This window comes from Heloderma suspectum, chromosome 3 (genome assembly GCF_057233095.1).
Source record: "Heloderma suspectum isolate Gila_16-S chromosome 3, 16-S_ref, whole genome shotgun sequence".
Classification (NCBI taxonomy): domain Eukaryota; kingdom Metazoa; phylum Chordata; class Lepidosauria; order Squamata; family Helodermatidae; genus Heloderma; species Heloderma suspectum.
The window spans coordinates 261,897,228-261,917,833 of record NC_139460.1 but is presented as its reverse complement, the minus strand read 5'-3'; the positions used below and the strand labels follow the sequence as shown (position 1 = coordinate 261,917,833).

Sequence of the window (20,606 nt, the reverse complement as noted above, 5' to 3'; positions counted from 1 at the left end):
CCAAACCAAGTGAAGAAGCTAGCATGGCATAGCTGTGCCCTGCAATGTGAGGGCAGAGGGGGAAGGTCGAAGCAAGCCTAGAAGGTTCAGGCAGTGGGCAGTGGGCGGGCGGGGGGAAACAGAGCATGAGCCCATTGCCAGTGACCGGGCATCAGCAGCAGGACCATGGCATGCACAGAGTGAAGGGCAGGAGGGCAACGGGAGAAGTCACTGTCAGAGAGCAGGATTGCTTGTGCTGGTGTAGAGCCGTGCCTTTTTTCTTTAGCTGCAAAGGAGTATAGGTGAGGTCAGTGTTAGTTTTCCACATTTTAGTGTTGATTATTAAACAGCTCTGTATTGTAACTTGCTTTAAAATTATTAACTTCGTCCCAGGGCCATGTTATCTGTCACTGTGTGATGTTTTTCCTTTGTGCTGGCGGGTGGGCGAGGGAAGTTAAAGGAAAAGCACCCACAGGAGACTGGACTCTTGATGGAAGGCAGGGTGGGGGTCGGAAGAGAGATGCTACTTAACACTTTCGTTGTCATCTGATTTGCCACTCACAATCTCCCCCTGCCAAGCTGTGTTTCAGCTAGGGAAAAAGATTCCAGGACCCCTTGGGTTAATTGTGTATTGCTGTTTAGGCAATTGAGGTATCTGTTTCTACATTTTAGGGTGCAAACCTAAGCAAGCTTACAGGGGAGAAAGTCCCATTGAACACAGTGGACTTACTTCTGAGTAAACATGCATAGGATTGTACTGTTAGTGTGCTATTTCAGGTTCACTAAGGGTGCAATCCACTGAAGGGAGAGTGTGCTGCAGTTATTATGTACCAGATAGTAAAATAGTGCTGTAAGCTAATGGAATGTTAACATGTTGAATAGCAGACCTGCTCTACATTTGCTGAGCTAATTTGTCATTTGTTGCCCTGCTCACCTAGATCTTTCACAAGTTGGTAGTGAATGTGCCTTATGCATATTGGGGAGTGCATATATGCCAGAGTATAGTCTTTCCTAAAGGATACAAAGTTTTCCCTTATACAGCTTGGGGAAAAGGGTTAGTGGGCAGATTAATGATTGCCATCTATGATTGTGGGGAGTTGCTACACATGAAGGAGGTTCTGAGCATAGCCAGTTAAGGGCTCTGCAAAGAACTGTATTCAGCCTTTTACAGGAGCCTGCCATGCTCAGTTGGTTCTCTCACCCTTTCTTTCCTTTGCAGCCAGAGCCCATCTCCAATCACTGAATTGCTGATCTCATCAATGTTGTGGAAGCTCAAACCAGACCTACTCTGAGGTCATGAAGTTTGCTCTTTCGCAAGCTGTGAGCCTAGGTGATTCCTTGAATCTTTGCTCCTACAAATACTGTCCCAGTGCAGTGCAGACAGTTTGGAATCATAGCACATTTTAGGCGAATTTGCTCTCATGCAGCAATCTGATTGCCAATGGCTCTCAACTCAGTTTGACCCAGCGGATATAAGATTAGCACTTGTTTATCTGGCAAGGCTGCTGTGCCTTTAACACCTGTGCGACAGGTAGAAATTTCACACATACGGCTGATAGAAATACTGTGATGAAGAAAGTTCCAGCTGTTGAATTTCTGCCCATCATGAAGCTGTTAAAGCAGGGGTAGGCAACCTGGTGCACTCCAGATGTTTTAGACTACAACTCCCATAATCCCTGACCACTGGCCACGTAGGCTGATGGAAGCAGTAGTCCCATCTGGAAAGCACCAGGTTGCCAGCTCTGTGTTAACGTCACAAGTGCATAATGGCTACCCAAAGAGGACACCAAATAGAGGATGGGTTTCCATTGGTTTTTCCTTTGCTTAGCTTCTTTATTGATTCTTAATGACACAGCCTCTCTGAGTCCAGAACCATCCTTGCTTGGTGTCCCATCTGCCTTCTTTTGTCCATCTGTGCCTCATGCTGGCATCTCTGTTGTGCTTGGCTCTGGCTTCTCCAGCACTTCCCGTGCGTCTGCCTGCCATAACTGCACCAGGTCTGTAGGGGTTTTTCCAACCTATGGCAAGAGAGGCACAGGTAAGAAAGATCAGTCTCCTTGTGTCATAAAATCGCAGTTTCTAACAAACAAACCACACAAAGTGACATGGGAGACTTCCATCTTCTCAGCACCTGCACACAGGGTCATTGTAATTCTGAAATGCCAACTAGGCAGCGTCTGGAAGTGAAACAATGCTTCTTCTGATCCCTCAAGCCAAATTAAAATTCCACAATAACTTGCAGGTGTTATCCAGCATGTGGGCCACAAGGGGGCAACACTCACCAGGTTTTTGGCCATCATATCTGCCCCATGCAGAATCAACATCTTGATGATCTTGTAGCGACTGAGGCGCACAGCGTCATGCAGGGCACTCTCTCCCTCCTGCAACAGATATGGGAGCACCACTATGTGTGGTGCAAAAAGACAGACAGCAGCCACCAAAACCAAGCTTGTGCTCATTGTGTTGATATAAGATAGGAGAAGCTCTAGCAGCCAGGTAAGCACAAGCAAGTTCAGATCTCTCAAGTGCCTTGAAAAAAAATACAAGTCTGGGTATATTGAATATAGCCTTGTTGGCAGAGACTAGCTGGTCAGCTAAAGGGAGAGGGCATTAGCAAATGCCACCAATGGTTGAATCAGGCCAGCTGAAAAGAGTCTTTCTGCCTGATAGTGCTAGGGAGATGGCAGTTTTTCCAGCACTATGGGTGGAAGGTACTAGCTCCAGGGGTTAGGGAATGTACATGGGGGATATCTCATTTCGTGTATCCCTGGCTGGAAATTACTAGGGAGGTATGGAAACTGCTGGGATAGAGGATAACTCAGTGTCTCATTGAAAAGAGAAAGGAAATACATTAGGACTAGGAACTGAAGTTCATAAGAGATGGTAAAGCTTTTAAAACTATTATACCAGCTTTTTCAGATTTATCGTTCCCTTCATTTTGCTTCTTTTGCCTCTCTTTCTGGATAGTGTCTCATCTGTCTGCATATTATGTATTACATGTATATTCCACCCTTCCTCCAAGTTGCTCAGGGCATCATGATTCTTACACAGTCCTGTGCATGTGTACAATTGCTGTCACCCACCTCAAGTCACTGAAGTGAGTTGAGCTGTATGTTTCAATAAATAGACACATCACCATAAAAGGCATCTCTTACCCGGTCGCGGGAATTGACATCCACCCCACTGTTTATCAGATGCTCCACAATGTCAGCCATGCCGGTGCGGGTGGCCACATGAAGAGGAGTGCTGAGAAGCTGAGTTTGATACAGCAGTGAGTGAATGTAAAGATATGGGAGAGAGAGAAAGAAGAAGAAACGCAATTTCACATTAGTTCCACTCCTCTCATCGTGCACCGGCTCTTGGCAGGAACTATTATAGTTCCAGAACAATACACCTTATTTTCCAGTTACCCTGGCACAGCCACAGTATCTTCCAGTCCTCTAAAATCTTCTTCTTCCCACTCCTCCCACACCAAACCCTTTCAACCTCCAACTCACCCACCTTCCTCCTCTGTTACTCATCTGTCCCAGTTTCTCCCACAATGCTGGTCTCCCACCATGAACCAAATCCTGGAATCCCCACCCCTCAGCTCACCTTGTCCTTGACATTGAGATTGGCTCCTTTCTCCTGCAACAGCTTCACCACGTCCAGCTGTCCACCACGGCAGGCCCAATGCATGGCTGTGGAGTCCAGCTGTCAGCAAACATCACGCATTCATCAGGAGAGGAGAACCTCTCCATGCACTTATGTGCATCCTCATCCTTCTTTGAGGTCCCCCTTTTCAGTTCCATGCAACTGCATCTCCCAGCTTCACAGAAATTGTCAGAAAGGTCCAAACCCCATTTTTTATCACGAGTGCACTATAAATCAGGATTGGGGAACCTCAGGCCCTGGGGCCAAATTCAGCTCTCCTGGGGGACGAACCTGGCTTTCCAGGGTTCCCCAGATGGCCCCTCCCCCTCCCCGGCCCCCTCCCCTTTCCCCCAACCACCAATCATGTGGTGGTTTCCTGGCATTTGTGCAGTTTTCCCCCCATTCTGAAAGGTTGAGATGCTTCTCCTAAGGCTTAGGTACTGGCAGTCAGAGCTTCCAGCTAAAGTATGCTGTGCCTTTTTCTTTTTTGTATTTTTGGCCCCACCCACCACTGGAATGCAGCCTCCAAGAGCTTCTCCAAAATGGAATTCGGCCCTCAGGATGAAAATTGTTCCCCACCCCTGCCAGAAATACTTCCCCTGCACCATAGAGAGGAAAGTGGAGACAAGAGTAGGCAGAGATATAGGGACATGCAACGAGGGGTAGTTTACCCGATCTCTGAAGTCAATAGTGGCACCTCGGGCCAAAAGTTTCTCTGCAATTTCTGTGTACCCCTCAAGTGAGGCACGGTGCAAAGCTGTCCTGCGGAACTAAGTGAGGAACAGGATTAAGTCTTCAGCAAAGAATTGGCGGCAAAAGAGGGAAAACGCTGTAACAAAGTATGGCTGAGAGCTTCTCAACACCGGGCTTTTTATTCCACAACTTTACTGGGGCTTTTGCTTCTGGATTCTTTGTGGGAGTAAGATCGGCTCCTTTGCACACACTTCCTCTTTTTTCAGGGGTTGCCTTTATCTGCAGATTCTATATGTTTCATTATACAGCCACTGGATGGTGCTGCTGTTATAGCACAACTCCCTTTTTACACAAACAAATTCAATTTGCATTTTTTTATTACCTCATTATATCTCCATTTGAAATAAAACCACATAAATGGTCGGAAAGCATGGGAGAGGTGCTGGAGGTTGGCGACATCATGTAAAGGACCTGCAAACTTCTGTAAGTAACCAATCTCAAGAGCAGGATAAAAGCCCCATGTGAAAAAGCCCTGAATCTCTATTATACCGGGTCTCCCCTCTTTTTCAAATCCTTGCTAACCCCAGGCTTCCCTTACCTGGCCATGACCAACCCAACAATTATTAACATTCCATATGCTTATCTAAACCAAATTTCTGCATTTCTTTAATTTCAAATATATCCAGTGGAGGTTGTTAGCTCTAATTTTGCTGAGGCTATGGATCCATTCTGGATTTCAGTCAAAATCAGCCAGAACTCTGAAGGATCTATCCAAGGTGCTGAACCCATTTTGGGGGTTGGGGTCAGAACCTTGGATAGCTCCTTTAGAGTTCTGACTGAAGCCCAGAATGGATTCACAGATCCATCAAAATCAGAGCCACCAACCTCCACTGAACATATCTATTGAGGATGTCCCCACCCCCACCCTCTTGCAGGCTTCACTGGGCTGTGCCCAAGAACAACTGGGTCCAGTGCAGTTTTCCAGTTACCCTCATTCTTGAACTGGGTATGATTAAGCATTCACAGATTTCTCTCCAGAGGTGTTCCAAGAAGCCATCCACCAGGCCCTCTTATCTGTATTTCTTTCTTTGTGTTTTGCTAAAGCATCCTGATAGTTTTCTCATCCATACTTCCAGTAGTTAGAAGAGGGATAGAAAGGGAATGAAAAATACTCCAGGTGAATGACTGGCTACGAAGGTGGTGCCGATGAGAGAGATTTGGATTCTGGGCCCACGGGCTATACTTCCTGGAAGATGGGCTGTTGGCAAGGGACGGGTTGCACCTCACAAAGGATGGGAAGAATGTGTTTGGCCACAGCATGAGGAACTTCATCATGAGGGCTTTAAACTGAATCCTACGGGGAAGGGAGATGTAATGTTGGGCGTAACAATGGATGTAGGCGCATGCACTGCAACGGAGAGAACAGCTCTGATAGCGCCCAAAAATAGTCTTCAGACACATGTAGGAAGAAAGCCAGACTATGAAGCACATGGTCTTCGATGTCTATATACTAATGCCCAGAGTATGGGAAACAAACAGAACAAACTTGAACTCTTAATACAGGAGGGAAATTATGACTTGATAGGTATAATTGAGACTTGGTGGGATGACTCTCATGACTGGAATACAGCAACTGAAGGATATAACTTGTTCAAAAAGAACAGGAGGAACAGAAAGGGAGGTGGGGTTGCACTGTATGTGAAAAATACATATCTCTGCACAGAAATACAGGAGGAGGAGCTTGGTAGCCCCATCAAGTGCATCTGGATCAAAATAAATGGAGCAAAGAATAAAAGGAACCTGATGGTGGGAGTCTACTACCAGCCACCCGATCAAGGAGAAGACAAGGATGAAACTTTTGAAAAGCATATAGCCAATGTTTCAAGGAAGCATGATGTAGTAGTAATGGGGGACTTCAATTTGCCCAATATTTGTTGGGAGACAAATTCTGCAAAACATGGCCCCTCCAGGAAATTCCTGACTTGTGCGGCGCATAACTTCCTCCTACAGAAAGTAGAGGAAGGAACTAGAGGATCGGCTATCCTTGACTTGATCCTAACCAACAGAGATGACTTAGTGGATTAAGTAGCAGTTACAGGAACTCTGGGGGAAAGCGACCATGTTGTACTTGAGTTCTTGGTTCTAAGGGAAGCATAAACCGAGTGTAGTCAAACGCGTACCCTGGATTTTAGGAAAGCTGATTTTAATAAACTCCGAACAATGATCAGTAAGGTCCCATGGCAAGCGACTCTAACGAGAAAAGGAGTCCAAGATGGGTGGGAGCTTTTAAAAAAGGAAATTCTCAAGGCACAGTTACAAACAATTCCAACAATGTGGCTTCACAAAAAGCTTAGAGATGACCTGAAAACAAAAAAGGACACATATAGGAAGTGGAAAGAAGGCCAAGTAACAAAGGAAGAGTGCAGGCAGGTAGCACAGAATTGCAGGGATGGCATCAGGAAGGCTAAAGCTGAGAACTAGCTGAGGTTAGCGAGGGATGCTAAAAACAACAAAAAGGCTTTCTTCAGCTACATACATAGTAAAAGGCAGAGGAAAGAAATGGTTCTTCAGCTATTAAATAAGGATGGCAAAATGATAACAGATGACAAAGAAAAGGCAGAGGTGCTCAATTCCTACTTTGGCTCAGTCTTCTCCCAAAAGAGGGTCTATGATCCCCCTGGCAAAGGCGAAGTACAGGCTGAAGGGGCAGGATTGCAGCTTGAGATCGATAGGCATATGGTCAGGGAACACCTAATTACTTTGAATGAGTTCAAATCTCCAGGGCCAGATGAACTGCACCCTAGAGTAATAAAGGAACTGGCAGAAGAACTCTCAGAACCGCTGTCTATTCTCTTTGAGAAATCATGGAGGACGGATGAAGTGCCGGATGACTGGAGGAGGGCGAATGTTGTCCCTATCTTCAAAAAGGGTAAAAAGGAGGAACCTGGGAACTACACACCAGTCAGTCTGACATCAATCCCTGGGAAAATTCTGGAGCAGATGATAAAGTAATCCATCTGGAAGCACCTTGAAAACAATGCCGTGATTACTCGAAGCCAACATGGATTTGTCAAGAACAAGTCCTGCCAGACGAATCTGATCTCATTTTTTGATCAAGTAACCTCCCCTGTGGACTGTGGGAATGCTGTGGACATCATATACCTCGACTTCAGCAAAGCTTTCAACAAAGTGCCCCATGATATCCTGATGAGCAAACTAGCTCAAAGTGGGCGAGATCAAACAACGATCCGGTGGATCCACAGTTGGCTACAGAATCGGACTCAAAGAGTGCTTATCAATGGGACTTTCTCAAACTGGGGAGAGGTAACGAGTGGGGTACCGCAGGGCTCAGTCCTGGGCCCAGTGCTCTTCAACATTTTTATGAATGACTTGGAGGAGGAGGTGCAGGGAATGCTGATCAAATTTGCAGATGACACCTAATTGGGCGGGATAGCTAATACTTTGGAAGACAGAAACAAATTTTAAAGTGATCTGGATAGACTGGAGCGCTGGGCAGAAAACAACAGAATGACATTTAATAGGGATAAATGCCAAGTGCTGCACCTAGGAAAAAGAAACCAAATGCACAGTTACAAGATGGGGGATACGTGGCTCAACAACACTACAAGCGAGAAGGATCTTGGAATTGTTGTCGATCACAAGCTGAATATGAGCCAACAATGTGATGTGGCTGCAAAAAAGGCCAATGCTCTTTTGGGCTGCATTAATAGAAGCATAGCTTCCAAATCCCGGGAAGTACTAGTTCCCCTCTACTCAGCACTGGTTAGGCCTCATCTGGAGTACTGTATCCAGTTCTGTGCACCACACTTTAAGAAGGATGCAGACAAACTGGAGAGGGTTCAGAGGAGGGCAACAAAGATGATCAGGGGAATGGAAACAAAGCCCTATGAAGAGAGACTGAAAGAACTGGGCATGTTTAGCCTTGAGAAGAGAAGACTGAGGGGAGAGATGATAGCGCTCTTCAAGTACTTGAAAGGTTGTCACAGAGAGGAAGGCCAGGAGCTCTTCTCGATCATCCCAGAGTGCAGGACACGGAAGAATGGGCTCAAGTTACAGGAAGCCAGATTCCAGCTGAACATCAGGAAAAACTTCCTGACTGTTAGAGCAATACGACAATGGAACCAATTACCTGGGGAGGTGGTGGGCTCTCCCACACTGGAGGCATTCAAGACAAGGCTGGACAGCCATCTGTCAGGGATGCTCTAACTTGGATTCCTGCATCGAGCAGGGGGTTGGCCTCGATGGCCTTGTAGGCCCCTTCCAACCCTACTATTCTATGATTCTATGATCTCTTTCCAGAGAGAAAAAAAATGCTGCTTTCCCCATTTCCAGGTAGCCCATCCCAATGTCTCATGTGGCTTTATAGTAAACAAAAGCCTTATTTCTCACTGGAGTTGTCTAGAGCAGCCTTTCCCAACCTGGTGGCCTCCAGATGTTTTGGAGCCCCATCAGTCCCAGCCAGTGTGGCCAATGGTCAGAAATGCTGGGAGTTGTTGTCCAAAACATCTGGACAACACCAGGTTGAGGAAGGCTGCTCTAGAATTATTTAAAAATGGACCGTGTCCAATGCCCTCCGTTTCAAAGAGTGATTTACATAAGAGAGCATGCTTGCACTAACAGAAGCAGCACTGGCCACTACTCAGGCCTTTGCTCTTTGAATGCTTAGAATCCCCTCACCTCCCCAAATCTACATTGCTCTCCAACATAAGCACTTTCCCAAGTGTGGAGATCTCCATCCCCCTGCCCAGTGAAGCAGCATTCAAAAACATAGCTGCATGGAAAGGGGAACACAAGCCATGGGAAAGCTTGTGGGGAACAAACGCTGCTCCCTTTGCGTTACCTCATCACAGGTATCCGGGGAGCCCCCATCTGCCAGGAACTTGTCCACCACATGCACCTTGCCCTGCACGGCAGCTTTCAAGAAGTCCTCTTCAACCACGGGGCCTGTCTGTAGGGAACAACTGATGTTTTAGTGGGTATTGCTTTCGTACCATTTTATAGGAAAGGCGTCTCAAAAACTGAGGAAGGCATAGCCACTGCTGATCCCCATGCAAGCAGGGAATCTCTTGCATGAGATGGGGTATAAATTTAGAGAGGCTTCCAACCTCTGAGAAGGCACTGCTTCTACGCCATCTTGCTTCTGCTTCCCAAAGTGCACCCCAGGTGAATCTCTACTGGCTGCTTCTCCAGTATTCCCTTTCCCCCTTCCCCTGCCCCTTTTTAGGAGTTTCCCATACAATTTCCTCTGGCTCAGGCTCTGGTTTCTTCGCCTCCTTCTTCTTTTTGGGTTTTTTGCGTAGCTCAAAGAGGTATTGGGTGCCACCAACTTCAATGATCTCCCGCCTTAGGTCCACAGAACTCTTCCGCACTCTTTCTTGTCCCTGTAGAGGGAGAGAGATTTATACAGAACTCTCTTGCTTATAATTTTCAGAGGAGTAGCCGTGTTAGTCTGTTGCAGCCAAAACAACAAAGACTCTTGTAGCACCTTAAAAACAGGTTTATTGTGGCAGAAACTTTCATAGTCTAGAGTTCACTTCAGCAGATGCACGAAGTCTTAGATTGGCAGGTGTAGACTTCAAGGGTAGGCAACCTGGCACCCTCCAGATGTTTTGGACTACAATTCCCATTAGCACCAGCCAGCATGGCCAATGGCCAGGGATTATGGGATTTGTAGTCAAAAGCATATGGAGGGCACCAGGTTGCTTACTCCCTAGCACAAAGAGTTGACATGGGTGTAGAGAGAGAGAAAATGTAAGCAGTGAAGTCAGAGGGAAACAAAATGCAAAAAGTACACACTGGTATTACATTCAGGTTTAAATGTATGTAAAATAATACAGTGGCCATTAAAATTGCATTTTTCTCGTTCTCCCCACTGCCTCCTTAACAGTAAATCTTCTCACTTCTTTACCAGTTGTGACCAAGGACTTGCTGATCAAAGGGTTTATTTTTGTCTTTGTTCACTCCCCACATTAAAATTGGCACATCAATAAGAATGTGGATTCCTGCTGTTTCAGTCTGGCTTCTCTCCTTTCACTCAGAGAGCAACTTCTTTTGCATGCCTGTTTGGAAGACCCTAGAGAGGCACACAGTGTTATCTGTTCCAAGCAAGATATCCTTCTCGGATGAGGAATGAGGCTGGAGGGGCGAGGTTTAATTTAATCTGGAGGGCAACAGCAATCTGCCTAGGAACTTCTGGACTCAGCCCTGAAGTTTTTCTCAAACCCAAGGCTAAGCCCTGTAGACAGAAAATGAGAGGAGTATCTGAGCATATGCAGAGTGTGTTTCTCATGCCACTCAATAGAAATAGCCTACCTGTCTCCACCCTCTGGAATTAGAGAGCAGGGTTTCCAGACAAGCTTGATCTCCAGCCCTCTCATTGTGAAATGAGCTATTGCTAGGGCCAGTCCTACCATTAGGCAGAATGAGGCAGCTACCTCAGATGGCTGATGCCAATGGGGGTGCAGGGCCTTTTTAAGGGGGGGCAATTGCCCCAGGCCTCATATGTGAGCCCTCCCACCCTGGTATTCAGGAGGCGCCAATTGTACAATGTTTTAGGCACCAATTAAAGGCCCATTTCTTTGCCCAGGCCTTCCCTGAGTGAATGTACTCCCCAGTCTGTTTGTTTGTACCTCCTGTGCTGCTTTAATTGATTTTAATTGATTTTAATATTTTATTAATGTTTTATGTTAATATTTTAGCAGCTTTATGTATTTTAATGTATATTATAATGTATTTTGTGAACCGCTTCGAGATATTCTGAAATATGTTCAGCGGTATATAAATCTATTAAATAAATAAAATAAAGTAAGTATGGAGGGGCCGACATCAACATTGACATTGCTGCATTGTTGCATTGTTGCCAGTGCTTTTCTTTCAGAATCCCACTAACTTGAGCTCCATAAACCTAATGGGGAAAAAAATCACAAAACCAACTATTGGTGGTAATGTCCTTTTGTTATGACAGCATGAGCAAGATGGTTGCAGCTACAGGCAGTGCTAATACCAGCAGCCCAACCCAACCATAGTCAGACATATCCTATGGGGTCCTCAGTGCAGTGCCTACAAGCACCAGCATGTTCATAGAGACCTACAAGAGTGCCCTCCATTTGAGGGGCCTGGGCCTCTCAGGGCTTCTCCACATAAGCGATTTATTGCACGCTCATGATTGGCCACTCACGGAAGTTTGTGGGTCCTTTACACGATAAGAACATAATTAGAGCCCTGCTGGATCAGACCAAGGGTCCATCTAGTCCAGCATTCTGTTCACACAGTGGCCAACCAGCTGTTGGATGGGAACACTCAAGCAGGGCATGAGCACAACAGCACCCTCCCACCCATGTTCCCCAGCAACTGGTGTACGTAGGCTCACTGCCTCTGGTACTGGAGGTAGCACATAGCCATCAAGACTAGTAGCCATTGATGGCCTTTTCCTCCAGGAATTTGTCCAGCTCCCTTTTAAAGCTATCCACATTGGTGGCCATCACTACATCCTGTGGTAGCGAATTCCATAGTTTAACTATGCGCTGTGTGAAGAAGTTGTTTATTTATTTATATGCCACCCAATAGCCGAAGCTCTCTTCCTTTTATCAGTCCTGAATAAATCACTCCCATCAATCAGCTTCATAGGATGACCCTGGGTTCTAGTATTTTGAGAGAGGGGGGAAAATGTCTCCCTATCCACATTCTCCACACCATGCATAACTTTGTAGACCTCTATCATGTCACAATGTTGTCAGCCTCCAGGACATCTCCCGCGCCTTCCCTGAGTAATCTCGCTTTTAAAAAGATCAGCGATAATGCACTATTTAAAATTATTGCAGGATATCATGCGATATCCCCAGGGTGTGAAGTCAGTGTTGTAGTACAATGCAGCCACTAGATGGCGCAGTTTCATCGAACCTTATGGAGCATTGCCAAGAGGGGACATTTTCAATTACAACTTACGTGGCTGCCGTCTAAAGGAGCCTGTAGTGAATGCAGAAAGACTCCAGAAGAAGAAAGCCTGGTAAGGGTATGGGTTTTTTCTTTAATGTAGAGATGCCCTCGGTGTTTTAAAAAGGACCTGTGTGGGTGGGAGCAATGAGGTGTTGGAGAACAGAGCTGCGTATGCTTAGGAGCTCCAACCTGCTGCCCTTAGATGCAGTTGAGGACACTGCCCCATCACCAGTGTTGGAGTTAGTTTCAACAGCCAGTGTGGTGAACTTCTGTACATGAAATTGGAGCGGCTGGCGGGGTGTGTGTGTCTACCGTGTCATGGCAGCAAAACGTCCTTTCCTTCAGGCAACATATACCACTATTTGGCTATTAGAACATTATTTTTTCTGCTCTAGTATTGAATCAAACAACTTAACCATTATATACTGGTGTACTATATTATTGTGTTGTTGTTGTTGTTGTTTTTAGTACCACAATAAAAAACATACAAATTAGCTTGAAATGGACAAGGCTGCATGCAGCCCACAGTCTGGAATGACAATCCACCAGGGTCTCCATAAATATGGTTTTGCTGCCTGTCTTGTAGAAGAGTGCAAAAAGGAGGTGGGGGTATCAAATACCTGGCAGGCCACAATATATGGCTGGTGGCCCGATTTCAGTTTGATGGGTTGCAAGTTCTATAGGGATGAGACATAGATTTGTGCTTGTAAATTTTATTTATTTATTATTGCATTTATATCCCGCCTTTTTCCTTTTGCGAGGAATCCAAGGCGGCTCACATTATCCTCCTCCTCTCCATTTCATCCTCACAACAACAACCCTGTGAGGTAGGTTGGGCTGAGAGTCTGTGACTGGCCCAAAGTCACCCAGTGAGCTTCCATGGCTGAGTGGGGACTAGAACCCGGATCTCCCAGCTCCTAGTCCAACACTCTCACCGCTATACCATACTGGCAATAGAACCACATAGAAAATATGTGCTTCTATTGCTAGGAGTAGTACATTTCAATGTTAAGATTTCCAAAATTATTTAATGGGGTGAATGAGGCACAGGGACACGCAGAAGAAGCCAGGGAAGGGAGCATGGAATAGCAGCTACCTCTTTATTTTGTATGGCTGTCCGATGATGCAGCGGTAGGATTGCGACATAATATCTAACTAAGTACAGGCTATGCTGTGGTAGTATCTATAATCGCAGGTATGTAAGGGAGCAATCTTATGCATGTTTGGACTGAAAAACAACTCCCTCCATGCCTACAACTCCCAAGGCCTACAACTCCCAGCATGCCCCAGCCAGCAGGGGCATGGGATGTTGGAGCGGGGGGGGGGGGGTGTAATCCAAGGAGATAACCAAGGAAGGCATTGTACTAAGAGGAATTCTGAATGGAGTAAGGCTTTTGTTGTGGGGAGCAGAGAGCAGTACACCAAGAGTGAGTAAAGGAAGTGTGAGAATAGCTTTTAGAGTTCAGAACACTGGTGAGTAAATTATCCAAACCATGGCTCTTGAACCACAAGGCTTTGTTTTAGTAATGTATGTAAAGAATTTAGGAACTGGACATTAAGCTCAGGTTAAGACTGTATTTTATATATTCTTTCTGCATAGCCAGTTTTTGCCATCTTCCATTCTCATCCTATACTCATATCCTCACGCTTTTCCTTAAAATAATAAGCTATCTGAAACAGTGCTGTATGTTTCTTAGAGATATTGATCTGAGGAAAATTAGCTATTTCTGGGTGAGCTAAATCTCTGGAGACAGAAATCTTTGGAGATAAACAAAAGAGATGGATACTTATGGTCAAACAAAAGAGATGGATACTCCAGGGACAAATATCAAAAGGCTCACAGATGTGGGTGTGCCAATCACTGGATTTGAGGAAATTGAGATAGGGGTAGAAAAAACCAAAGGCAAAACTGCTTTCCAGCTGGAGCAGCTGAAGCCAGGGTGTTTTTGTACTCAGGTCAGCACACATGGAACGCTCTTATATGAGTATCAGGGAGCAGTGGAAGTATTTACAATCTTGGTCACTAGAGGGTGGGAAAACACACTTGGGAATTAATTTAGAATGTGTACCCACACGCACAGGACATTTAGCCACTGTATTACCTATCACTTTTTAAATCCCACTTTTCCTTCCAAGGACCACTGGGTGGTGTGTATGATTCTCCCCATTCCATCTTATCCTCACAACAGGGCTGTGAGGTAAATTAGGCTGAGAATACGTGGCTGGCACAGTCACCCAATGAGCTCAGCAAGGATCTGCGTCTCCCCTGCCCTAGTCCTTCACTCTAATCCCTATAGCACACTGACTTGTACTGCTGTTCCTGCCAGTGTTTGATGGGCAGTAGAAAGGTTATTTGCTCGGAATTTCTTATAATGCCAGGGAAGAAAACTCAGTGGATACTTGTGCCCAATGGAATAGGGGTCTGAGTCCATAGAGAAGATTACCGTGTCCAAAAGAATAGGATCCAAGAGCCACACTGCGGGCCCCATCCACTCTCACCTTAAGCCCTTCAAGGCCTTTGTTGATAGGTCCATGACTCTTCTCATCTTCCAGAAGTGGGGTGTCTATCTGTGTCACTTCTGGGGGCATTGTAGGGGGACAGGAGCAACGTTTCTGAGTGAAACAAATGAGATGGGAAACTATTGAAGACTCAAGCACCCAGCCTCTGTCCCTTTTCTTTCCTTAGATATGGGGAGAGGCAACTGTGACTTTTCTTCCCACACATATTGAAAATCAGATACAATTACAGACCATAGTTATAAATGATAAACAGACTAGGCAAGAGCAATTTTCTTGAAAAGCCCTTTCCTGCAAATTGCAGGTGCAGCCTACTTCACACGGGCTCTACTGGATCCATTAACGGTCCATGTCAATATAGGCCAAGATCTAGTTTGATGTTTGTTCTCCCCTTTCCATTATCCCAATGTTCCCTGATGAGGCTTAGCTCTTAGCTGCCCACTATACCCAGGTTTTGGGGTTTTTTGAGACGTAGAGGAAGCAGCCAGGTATAGCAGCACTGCCCTTAAGCATTCTATGCATGACAAAAGAATTCAATATGGTTCCCCTTTCCTCTTTATCAGCATGTTTAATTACATAGAAAGGGGGTTGGAGGCCAGAAAATGGCTTCTGCTCTGAAATCTGCTGCCTCAGGCAACTACTTGCTGCCCTTTTCTTTGGTTGGCAAGAACAATTAGATCATTCTCCATGGGTCAAAGTCTCCCACCACAGGAGTTCCAGTAATCATCCAGACCATCCAGTACAGCCTAGTCTAGTCCCTGGGCCTCAGGAAACTAGCCCCATTTGAGCCTTAGAGACTCACCTGTTGCTTCTCCTCCAGAGCCAGCTTCTGTTCAATCAATTCTGTTGCCCATTTCAGCCCATGGTCTGTATCCATCTTCTCTGCCTTGTCCTGGAGCTGCAAATTGTCTCGATCACTGCTCAGATCCTGACTCAGCTATCTTTCCAACCTTTTCACAGTACTTGCTGGTTCTGCTCTTGTCCTCTTGCAGTGGCTGCTATAAAGACCCGATATATGTCCTGCCCCCAGCGAAAATACTATTCACCTCCTCCCTACAGACGCTTTTGTCATGAGCTCAGCCTGTCCATTCTCTCCCTGACTGCCCATAGGTCACCTTCCTAAAATGACCCATTTTGTAGTCAGACCTCTCCTCCCAATAGGGAAGTGCACACAGAACTTTCCCCCCTCTACTGTCTTTGGAGCTGGGATGTTGGCAGAACCCCATCAGTTCCATATAGGCTGATGTCCTTCTCCTGGTTAGATTGGGGACAGGAATTATGGCTCTGTGCCAGCCCCCAAGTCTCCAAAGCTGTCCTATGAGTCATCAGCACTCCTAGTAGATTTGTCTGTCATACTAGAAACTCCACGAACCTATTGATACTCCCCCCTCCAAAGAGATGGTGCCATTACAGTGCTGCCATTCATAATTTCAAAAAGGAATGTTTGGAGCTACAGCATCTGAAATAAGGAAATCAGTTATGTTCCATTCCAGCCTTCCCCAACTTGGTGCCCTCCAGATGCGTTGGACTACAGCTCCCATCACCCCCAGCCAGCATGGCCATTGGGGGGTGCCAGGTTGGGGAAAGCTGTTCTATTAAAATAGGAAAACAAGGGATGCTTCTCTTGCAAAGACTATGAGGTTTTGGAAATAAGGACAACTCCTTTATTTAAGGGCCACCAGGCAACCTTATTCTAAAAGCCCTCCATGGCTTGGCTTTGGCTAGATTCCCTGCCTCTATAGGAAGAGGAATAAAGCACGATCATATCCTACCTAGCTGCTTTTTAAAATGCTTGCCCATTGCTATGGGTGCCACATGCTCTGGAGGGGCCTGCTCACATGGGCACACAGCCAAGCAGCTGGGCTCTGCCAGGAAACAACTTACCAAGCAGCTAACTTAGGCACAAAGCAGAGAACAGTCTGCATAACACTGGGTGAGCTGGGGGCAGGTGAGTGGACACTAGGAAGGGTTGTGCTGGGAGCTATTTATGGTGATGGAGGTGGAGGTGCAGGGAATGCTGATCAAATTTGCAAATGACACAAAATTGGGCGGGACAGCTAATACTTTGGAAGACAGAAACAAATTTCAAAGTGATCTGGATAGACTGGAGCGCTGGGCAGAAAACAACAGAATGACATTTAATAGGGATAAATGCCAAGTGCTGCACCTAGGAAAAAGAAACCAAATGCACAGTTACAAGATGGGGGATACGTGGCTCAACAACACTACAAGTGAGAAGGATCTTGGAATTGTTGTCGATCACAAGCTGAATATGAGCCAACAATGTGATTTGGCTGCAAAAAAGGCCAATGCTCTTTTGGGCTGCATTAATAGAAGCATAGCTTCCAAATCCCGGGAAGTACTAATTCCCCTCAGCACTGGTTAGGCCTCATCTGGAGTATTCTGTGCACCACACTTTAAGAAGGATGCAGACAAACTGGAGAGGGTTCAGAGGAGGGCAACAAAGATGATCAGGGGACTGGAAACAAAGCCCTATGAAGAGAGACTGAAAGAACTGGGCATGTTTAGCCTTGAGAAGAGAAGACTGAGGGGAGAGATTATAGCGCTCTTCAAGTACTTGAAAGGTTGTCACAGAGAGGAAGGCCAGGATCTCTTCTCGATCATCCCAGAGTGCAGGACACGGAATAATGGGCTCAAGTTACAGGAAGCCAGATTCCGGCTGAACATCAGGAAAAACTTCCTGACTGTTAGAGCAATACGACAATGGAACCAATTACCTAGGGAGGTGGTGGGCTCTCCCACACTGGAGGGGTTCAAGACAAGGCTGGACAGCCATCTGTCTTGGATGCTCTTACTTGGATTCCTGCATTGAGCAGGGGGTTGGACTCGATGGCCTTGTAGGCCCCTTCCAACCCTACTATTCTATGATTCTATGATGGTCATACTTCTCTGTCTCCCACCATCTCAGTGCCCCCAATTGTACCATGACAGAAGTGCTACTTAAGTTATTCTCAGGGCCGGCCAATGATGTTTTGCTGCCTGAGATGGAGCAGCAAATGGCACCCTCCCCCAACTCAAGATGTTGTTGTTCAGTCGTTCAGTCGTGTCCGACTCTTCGTGACCCCATGGACCATAGCACGCCAGGCCTTCCTGTCCTGCGCTCTCTCCCGGAGCGTGCTCAAGTTCATATTCATTGCATCCGTGATGCTATCTAGCCATCTCATCCTCTGCCGTCCCCTTCTGCTTTTGCCTTCAGTCTTTCCCAGCATCAGGGTCTTTTCCAGGGAGTTTTCTCTTCACATTAGGTGGCCAAAATATTGGAGCTTCAGCTTCATTATCTGTCCTTCCAATGAGCACTCATGGTTGATTTCCTTTAGGATGGACTGATTTGACCTCCTTGCAGTCCAGGGGACTTGTAAGAGTCTTCTCCAGCACCACAGTTCGAAAGCATCAATTCTTCGGCGCTCAGCCTTCCTTATAGTCCAGCTCTCACAGCCATACATTACTACTGGGAAAACCATAGCTTTGATTAGACGGACCTTTGTCGGCAAGGTGATGTCTCTGCTTCTTACTATGCTGTCTAGGTTGGCCATAGCTTTTCTCCCAAGGAGCAAGCGTCTTTTAATTTCATGGCTACAGTCACCGTCTGCGGTAATCTTGGAGCCCAAGAAAGTAAAATCTGTCACTGCTTCCATTTCTTCCCCTTCTATATGCCAGGAAGTGATAGGGCCAGATGCCATGATCTTAGTTTTTTTAATGTTGAGTTTCAAACCAGCTTTTGCACTCTCCTCTTTCACCCTCAACAAGAGGCTCTTTAGATCCTCTTCGCTTTCTGCCATTAGGGTGGTATCGTCTGCATATCGGAGGTTGTTGATAATTCTCCCAGCAATCTTAATTCCGACCTGTGATTCATCCAACCCGGCATTTCTCATGATGTACTCTGCATATAAGTTAAATAAGCAGGGTGACAATATGCAGCTTTGTCGTACTCCTTTCCCAATTTTGAACCAATCGGTTGTTCCATGTCTGGTTCTTACTGTTGCTTCTTGACCCTCGTACAGGTTTCTCAGGAGACAGGTAAGGTGGTCTGGTACTCCCATCACTTTAAGAATTTGCCACAGTTTGTTGTGATCCACACAATCAAAGGCTTTAGCGTAGTCAATGAAGCAGAAATAGACGTTTTTCTGGAATTCTCTTGCTTTCTCCATGATGCAGCGAATGTTGGCGATTTGATCTCTAGTTCCTCTGCCTCTTCTAAACCCAGCTTGTACTTCCAGTAGTTCTCGGTTCGCATACTGCTGAAGCCTAGCTTGTAGGATTTTGAGCATCACCTTGCTGGCATGTGAAATGAGCGCAATTGTGCGGTAGTTTGAACACTCTTTGACGTTGCCCTTCTTTGGAATTGTACAGTACCCTAAATTGGTGAAGCCATTTTGGGACCCGAGGAAGAAAATTTCTCCATTTCTGGGGGTAAAAATATCATCATATGGAATTAAATAACCAACAATTTGCTGCCCTTTCATGACACCCAAAAGGTAGTGGCCTTACTCTGCTTAACGGTGGGACCGGCCCTGGTCATTCCTGAGAGCTCTCGGGTGTTCTTCTGTATGAAGAGATGGGAATGAAATCCTGGTTCCAAACAACCACTCAGAGAACTAGTGACTTGGGCTTCCTCCCAAGTTTAGAAGGCAGCTTCCATAGGGATACAGGGCAGAACGAGCCACTGCAGTCAAACATGGCTTCCTATTTCAGGGTGGAGGGCAAGGAAAAGGGTGATGTATCCAAACATATCTTAGTCCATATTACAGTGGGACTCAAATCCATTGATGCTCTTTTTGTCATCAGCCCAGTTTCATGAGATACGTCAATGGTTCGAAGCCCAAGCCAACCTGCATTACCCAGTTCCCACCTACGCAAGGAAAGCAAGGTCACATACTACATAAATCACATACATTTTTAAAAAAAAATGGGTATCTGCGTGAGCACCATAGAACAAGCCGAACCAAACCAGCCCTGAAGCTTTTTGTAACTTGTAAGCTTAAACTTCTGGAATTTCGAACATGAGTTTTTTTAATATAAGCTAATCACCTTCTCTATACAAGAATGAGATGGTAACTAATTCTATCACTTAATAGCTAGAAGTGGATGCTGGTTCACACAAAACCTTGGGGGGACACATTTGGAGAAAGTATAAAGTAGTGTATGTACAACCCCACATGTGTAAATGTTAGCAGTTTATGTGAGCTCCTAATTGGGCAAAAATGGGTTGAAGCCCACACTGAATTGCCATTCAGAGTAGCATATGTAACATCAAGTGAATTGGTGTACACTTGTATATCCACCTTTGAACTTCTGTCAAGCAGTAGTTTTTTCCTGCCAAGTTGATCTGTGATACAGCCCCCCCACCCCTGCCCACTGTTGTCACTTCCCCATCCCCTTTTTTGTGTTTTTCTGGAGTGGAGAACATTATACAAAGGCTTGCTGAGTCTCTGGCCAGGTTTGGATGATCAGCAGGGGAAACAACGCAGTGTTGGTTGTCTCCCCCCTCCTCACACATGCTGGTCATGTGACTGGGATTACCCTAATTACCCATGCCGCGTCATGAGTTGCCATGTTGTCCAAACCTATGACTTGCAGTACGGGTTGTAGGGTGGGTGAAAAGTTACTACGCCTGCACCATGCGCCAGGTTTGGACAACAAGGCAACCTGCAACACAGAATGAATAATTTAGGGTAATCCTGGTCACGTGACCAGCACGCGCAGGGGCAGGGGCAACAACTGACACTGCGTTGTTTCCCCTGCCTATTGTCCGAACCTAGCCTCTCGTCGCAATAAGATAATCTTAGGGCTGTAGTAATATTATTATT

General features: G+C 45.9%; 1 protein-coding gene and 1 long non-coding RNA gene across 2 annotated transcripts in view; one reads left to right on the top strand and one right to left on the bottom strand.

Moving 5' to 3' along the window:
- Window positions 1-1,789: 1,789 nt before the first annotated feature.
- ANKRD2 (ankyrin repeat domain 2) lies at window positions 1,790-15,752 on the bottom strand. Its single transcript, XM_084846603.1, has 9 exons — window positions 15,581-15,752; window positions 14,761-14,874; window positions 9,564-9,707; window positions 9,167-9,274; window positions 4,284-4,382; window positions 3,574-3,672; window positions 3,135-3,233; window positions 2,262-2,360; window positions 1,790-1,997 (listed from the first exon to the last, which is right to left on the bottom strand). Exons 1-9 carry the CDS (start codon window positions 15,653-15,655, stop codon window positions 1,899-1,901), a joined length of 936 nt encoding a protein of 311 aa, XP_084702729.1. The 5' UTR covers window positions 15,656-15,752; the 3' UTR covers window positions 1,790-1,898.
- LOC146351122 (uncharacterized) overlaps window positions 12,269-20,606 on the top strand; it is a 33,309-nt gene continuing 24,971 nt past the window's right edge. Inside the window, exon 1 of the long non-coding RNA XR_014789521.1 lies at window positions 12,269-12,331. This is a non-coding gene — a long non-coding RNA (uncharacterized LOC146351122). The remainder of the gene's footprint in view (window positions 12,332-20,606) is intronic.

Bases quoted from the DNA above. Each gene is read 5' to 3' on its own strand.
- ANKRD2 (XM_084846603.1), bottom strand. From the start codon at position 15,655: ATGGATACAGACCATGGGCTGAAATGGGCAACAGAATTGATTGAACAG. The intron at 4,383-9,166 runs GTAACGCAAAGG...TTCCTCACTTAG, and splicing joins CCCCGGATACCTGTGATGAG to TTCCGCAGGACAGCTTTGCA. The intron at 1,998-2,261 runs GTGAGTGTTGCC...CTCTTGCCATAG, and splicing joins ATATGATGGCCAAAAACCTG to GTTGGAAAAACCCCTACAGA.